The 6236-nt window shown below is 34.9% G+C and overlaps 1 protein-coding gene and 1 long non-coding RNA gene across 2 annotated transcripts; one reads left to right on the top strand and one right to left on the bottom strand.

Annotated features, from left to right (window-relative positions):
- Positions 1-1231: 1231 nt before the first annotated feature.
- On the top strand, positions 1232-3472 carry LOC114266293 (uncharacterized). Its single transcript, XM_082872251.1, has 4 exons — positions 1232-1727; positions 2049-2327; positions 2427-3065; positions 3240-3472. The coding sequence occupies exons 1-4, from the start codon at positions 1232-1234 to the stop codon at positions 3470-3472; spliced, it is 1647 nt and encodes a 548-aa protein (XP_082728377.1).
- Positions 3473-3964: 492 nt separating this feature from the next.
- LOC114266274 (uncharacterized) lies at positions 3965-4848 on the bottom strand. The gene is made up of 2 exons (XR_014328929.1): positions 4630-4848; positions 3965-4532 (listed from the first exon to the last, which is right to left on the bottom strand). It is a non-coding gene; the product is annotated as an uncharacterized LOC114266274 (long non-coding RNA).
- Between the last annotated feature and the right edge of the window lie 1388 nt (positions 4849-6236).

Genomic DNA, 6236 nt, shown 5'->3' with positions numbered 1-6236 from the left:
ATTATAATTTTTTTATTTTATTTATTTTTTATTTTATTTTTTACATATCGGGCATTTTTTTTTAACATCAATGTTTAATTTTTTATATTTTTTGTTAAGTAAAAATCATTATTTTATTTGTTTTATTTTTTTCTGGAAATTTTTTACTTTTTTTTTAATTTTTTTAAAAATTTTTACATGTTGGGCATTTTTTTTAAAACATTAATGTTTAATGTTTTTGTATTTTTTTTATTTGTTTTATTATTTTATATAAAAATAATTTAACAATCCCTACACTAACAACTATCATCAAAACAAACACAATTGTACTTAATCCCTTCACTATCAATTTTCTCCATTTTACCTCTGAAAACAAACGGGCCTATAAGCCTTGTTAGTGGGAGTGAAAATTTGGCCCAGACCAGCCTGGCCCAATTCTATTTGGGCTTCCTCAAAAATCAGGTCAGGCTGATATATTTAGGGCAAATTACCATGCAGTCCTATGTAGGGGATCTATTTCCCTTCTAATCCCAATTTATTTTTAATAGATCAATAGGTCCACAGTTTTTTAAGTTTTATACCCAGAGGTCCAGTTTTTTATTTTCGTATTTTTAAATGACTGTATTACCCTTTGTTTTGAGATCTATATGTACGTGAAAAATCAAATTTTTGCTCCGTTTAAAAAAAGGAAATCAAATCTTCGTCTCCGTGATCTCGATTTCTCTTCGTTGTGGCGATCTCATTGTGCTGTGTGGTCGATCTCATTGTGCTGTGAGGTGGATCTGGTCGTGTGATTTGAATCTCTGTGTACAGGCGATAGCTGCGTACGTTGTCTCTCTCTCTCTCTCTCTCTGGTGATAGATATATGTATGTGTATGTATGTATCTGTCGATACATAGATATACATATATATGTATATATATATGTCTATGTGTGTATGTGGTTTGTATTTGTCGATATATATGTATGTATATATAGATAAGCAAATTTGCGTGATATGTGGTTTGTGTTTGGCGAATTTTGTTTGTTTGATTTTGATTTTGTTGATTTTGTTTGTCGTATAGTGTAATGTGTTTTGAAGTTGTATTTTAGAATTGTGAATTCTAGTGTTTTGATACTGATATGTTGTAAGTGTATAATTTTGCAATTTGGAATTGTAAATTGTGCACTGTTGGTATTGATATGTTGTAACTGTATAATTTTGCAGTTTGGAATTTGTGAACAATTGTTTGTTGGTTTGTGATTTTGTAGTATGGAGCGGTGTTTCATGTTAATGTGCAAATACAGTAATTGTTGTGCTGCTATTAAGATTAGTGAGGGATGTAGTTATGATGAAATTGTTGAGAAAATATGTGCGAAGTTCAAGGAGTTGAGTGTTGGTAACTTTTGTTTGTTTTTCTCTGTTCCTAGATATTCTAATTGTATTGTTGAATGTGATGATGATTTGGGGAATATGCTGTCAATGGTAGGTGGTAGTGGTTGCCATGTTGTTGATGTTTTTGTGGGGGATAAGAGAGTTGTGGAGGTTGATGATGGTAATTCTTGTAGGATTGATTCTGTAACTTGTGAGAGTTCTTTTGTGAATGATTGTGATGATGTTGGTGGTTTGTTGCGTAGTTTTTATCCAGAACCAGAGAGAGTTTTGTTGTCTGCTAGTTGGAAGGGGATTATACATAGTGTTGGTCAAGAATTTGAAGGTGGAGTGCCGGGGTTCCGCATTGCATTGGCTAAGTATGCAGTTGAGTGTGGTTTTGCAGTGAATTATTTGAAGAACGATGCAACAAGAGTAACCGCTGAATGTATGATGAAGTCGTCTACGGGTTGTAAATGGTTTGTGCATGGAAGGGTGTTGATGGATTCTGGTGTTTTTTTTATAATGAAGTTGGATAATGTGCATACTTGTGGGGTTGTAGCTCGTAGATCTTGTAGCAAAATGGTTGGTTCTAGACTTGTGTCTGATATTGTGCAAAATGATATTAGTGATAATCCGTTGACTCGTCCTATTGAAGTTAAAAAAAAGTTGAAGAAGCAATATGGTATAGATGTTTCTCATCGGGTTGCATGGTTAGGAGTTGATAAGGCAAGAGGTGGGTTGTTTGGTGATTTTGCAACTTCTTTTGACCAGTTTTTGTGGTACCTTGAGACGGTTATGAGAACGAATCCGGGAAGTGTGTTTGAATTAGATGTGGATGAAAGTAGTGGGTGTTTTCGGAGGTTGTTTGTGGCATTTCATGGATGTTTGTATGGCTTTCAATTTTGTCGTCCGTTGTTGTTTGTTGATGGTACATTTTTGAAGGGGCGTTACAAGGGGCATTTGCTTGCAGCAACATCAAAGGATGGTAATCAAGGTATGTATTTATTTGCAGTTAGTATTGGTTTAGTTTGTCAGTGTCTTATTGTATTGTGAGTCTGCTAATTTTTGCAGTTTCATGTGGTTTTGTTTGCAGGTTTGTTTCCTTTGGCTTTTGCGATTGTTGACGCTGAAAATCAAGATAATTGGATGTGGTTCTTAAGTCAGTTGTTGAAGGCTGTTGTTTCAGGCCGGAGATTGACTTTTGTGTCGGACCGTCAACATGGATTGCTAGACGCTCTTTCAGTGGTTTTCCCCAATGCACATCATGCTTATTGCTTGAATCATTTGAAGAGAAATTTGATTGACAAATTGGTGGGACTTCGTACTAACTATAAGCTGTGTTTGATGAAAATATTAGTTAAATGTGCTTATGCGCCAACGGTTGCTTCTTTCCAACATTATATGGAGAAATTGAGGCGTATTGCTGGGAATGGTAGAGTTGATAGTATGTTGGATGGTTTACAAAATGATAAGTGGGCCAATGCATTTTTTAGAGGGAAACGATATGGTGAGATGTCATCTAATGTTGCCGAGTCTTACAATAATTGGATTGGTGGGGCCCGTGAGTTGCCTATTACTTGTATGGTTGATATGATTAGGGTTCAAATCATGACTCAATTGTCGGATAGAAGAGCTGAATCTAGAAGATGGACTATGAAATTGTGTCCAGTTATGGAAAAGAAGTTGGTGGACTCTTTGGAGCTAGCTAAGTCTTGGGATGTGATTGTTGCTAGTGATACTGTGCTTGAGGTTCATTCTTCTATTTCTTTTTATGTTGATATTGGTAGACAGACTTGTTCTTGCCATGAATGACAATTGAATGGTTTTCCTTGTTATCATGCTGTGCATGCTTTGCGTAGTAGTGGTAGAGATGTGTATGGTTTCATTGATCCTTTTTTTCATGTAGATTGTTTTAGAGAGTCATACAAGGAATCTGTTTATCCAGTGCCTTCAAGTGAGAGATTTGACTTTGATGGTGCCAGTAGTTCGGTTATCAAACCTCCTATAACGAAGAAGCAGTCCGGGTGGAACAAGAAGAAGAGGATACCTTCTAGGGGTGAGAATGTGAAGCAAATCAAGTGTGGGAGGTGCTTGAAATATAGGAATCACAATAAGAAGATGTGCAAGGCTGCTATTTGAGGCCACAATCTATTCTTTTGGATTTGTATTTGAATTTGAGGAATTATGATAATAAAAAATGTGATACTTGGTATTATGGAAGTAATGAATAAAGTTGGTTGAATTGTTTTTTGTTTGTTGATGTGTTCTTTACTTATTGAAGTTGTTTTATACCAGTCTGGTTTTGTTTTTTATTTTTATGGAATGCAGAGAAGGTTGTTGAAAATTTCTTATTGAAACACTATAATATGGAAATGCAGTTCATATTTGATAGCGAGAAAACTGTATAATTTTGCAATTTTAAGAATTATTAGAAACAACCTGATGAAACCGCATGATTTTGCAGTTTTAAAAATTATTAGAAACAAGCTGATGAAACTGCAAAATTTTACAGTTTGAAGAATTATTAGAAACAACCTTTACTGTATGAAAATATATGCAACCACAAACAAGTAAACAAACAATCAGAAGAAGAACCACAATAATAATAACAAGAAGAAGAGCAACAACAACATCAATCATTTTCACCATAACCATAATAACCAGAAAAAGATCATTCCCAAAAGTATATAAAGTACTTGTCACATGTTAAAAAAGAAAAATAAAAATAAAATAAAAATAAAAGGTACAAAGATATGTTCCCTTGAATATTTGTATTGTTAATAAGTTTGTTCATTGTTTCTATGGTTTGGTATGTTTTGTCAACATTTGGTAGTGCTCGAGTTTCCAAGATCGGTTCTCATCATTGAGGAATTGATTGATGATTTGTGCTCGAAATTTGACCCACTCAGTTGGACGAAGTTTTTTCTGCACAGGTTGCCAGTTGAGATATTGGTTGATAACATTGCAGACAGCGATTGCACAATCATTCCTGTAGTGTTTGAGATAAAGTTAATTAGTTAGGTGAAACTGCAAAATTTAGCATATTGGAAGATTAGTTTATGGATTTTGTATCTTACGAGTGTGGGGTTTGTTGTGGGCATTCCTCAATTGATGCAATTTCTGTCTCGCACTCTTGAGATGATAACATGTTTCCCTGTTTGCTGAGTAATGCTTTATTCCATCTCAGTTGATGTTGTTGCTACAAAATAGTTAGTGGGTGTTTTTGTTAGTTATAGTGATGAGTTGAGATGTTTGTAAAGGAATGAAAGTAAGTATGAAATTTTATTTTAACTTACAATTTGCTTTGCAATTTCAAAGTGCTTGTTGTGGCAATCTTTTGCTGGTCTCAAAGAGTCATAGTGTCTCCATATTCCATCAGCATTGTCAAAGACCACAATTGTCCAATGGTTGTCGTGGTTGATTGGGAAATGGATATATCTGTTTTTCATTGCTTCTGGAAAATGGCTGTCCATCAGTTTTTCTCTCAGTGTTTGATCTTGGTTTTGTAGTGGAGTCTGTAAGTTATATATATGTTTGAAATATGTTATAAAACTATGTAGTAATACATATTGAGAAAGTAGAAAATTTTGCAGTTGTAAGGTATGTTAAGTTTTGCTTACATTGATGAGTGTTGAGAAAACATAAGATCTTCCTGCATATGGATTGCTTGCAAAGACTAGATCGTTTTTCTCAAATTCTTCAATGGTTGGTTGGAGTGCCAATTGCTTTTCTGAGAAGGCATCAATGACCTGAAACATGTTATATATGAGAATGTGTTAGGTTTGTAGAATAGGTTATTGAATATGTACAGAAACTGTAAAATTGTGCAGTTGGAGACCTACATTCCCATATAAGGGTTCCTTGTTGGTCAATCTGCATATATCTGAAAAGTATACGCAGTTTTCATCTTCGCTGCCAGACCAGACACAAGCACTTGATTGTGTGTTGTTGATGAGTTGAATTTGGTCTTGGTCTTTCTTGGATAGGCTATGCCAAACCTTGTTTGTTTTGTGGCATGAAATGGCGAGTGGCTTGTTTAGGATTGATTCTTCCTGGAAATCATCATCACTTTCCAATACTTGAAGTTTTGTCTTCTTTTGATTGGCATGCTCTTTTGGGTTTGTTTCAGCAGCAACTGCTTTCTCTTGGCCAATATGTTCTTGCATCTTTTCTTTCTGCTGTTGTTTTGCTTCATGAGCACCCTCTTTTTTGTTGTCATTCTTCTTCTCTTTTTCTTCATCGGTACCCTGCGTTGGTTTGGGTACATCAGCAGCAGTTTGTGTCTTGTTTCTTGAATCTTCTTTGGGTTTGGTCATTGGTTAGTATTCAAAATCTAGGTCATGTGCTTGTTTTCTTGATTTTTGTTTGATTCTCTTGACCATGGATCTTTGTTGGGGACTGCCAGTTTTTTGGGTGAACATTTCCTTCAATTGATCTTCTTTTTTACGCAATTCAGCCATGAATTTTTGTTCCATTTCTTGCATTTGTGCTCTCATGGCTGATATGAGCTTGTCCTTGTCGTCCTCTTTCGTTGGTGTTTGTGGTTGGTCATGACCTATAAAAATGTTGGATTGTGTTTTGGTTAGTTTAATGAAATTTTGCAGTATGCTTTAGTATTAGACAATAGTTTACCTTGTGCATGAAATATGTCAGATTTCTCTTGCAGTTCTTCTTGTTGGTTTGTCAGTTCTTGTTCATTGACTTCTTCTTGTTGGTTTGTTTGTTGTTCTTCTTGTTCTTGTTGTTGGTCTTCTTCTTCATCAAGGTCTTCTTGTTGATCACATTTTGTTTGTTGTCTTTCTTCTGCTTTGTCATTGTCTTGTTGTTCATCAGGTTCTTCTTCTTTTTCTTGTTGTTGTTGTTGTTCTTCTTCTTCTTCTTCTTCTTCTTCTTCTTCTTCTTC

Source organism: Camellia sinensis, chromosome 5 (genome assembly GCF_055761805.1).
Source record: "Camellia sinensis isolate YWXY chromosome 5, ASM5576180v1, whole genome shotgun sequence".
In the NCBI taxonomy this organism is placed as follows: domain Eukaryota; kingdom Viridiplantae; phylum Streptophyta; class Magnoliopsida; order Ericales; family Theaceae; genus Camellia; species Camellia sinensis.
The sequence above is the reverse complement of the archived record's forward strand: the minus strand, read 5'-3'. Positions and strand labels throughout refer to the sequence as shown.

Excerpts from the sequence above, each read along its gene's own strand:
- LOC114266293 (XM_082872251.1), top strand. The coding sequence starts at position 1,232 with ATGGAGCGGTGTTTCATGTTAATGTGCAAATACAGTAATTGTTGTGCT. Across the intron at positions 2,328-2,426 it reads ATCAAAGGATGGTAATCAAG|GTTTGTTTCCTTTGGCTTTT; the intron begins GTATGTATTTAT and ends TTTTGTTTGCAG. Across the intron at positions 3,066-3,239 it reads TTGGGATGTGATTGTTGCTA|ATTGTTTTAGAGAGTCATAC; the intron begins GTGATACTGTGC and ends TTTTTCATGTAG.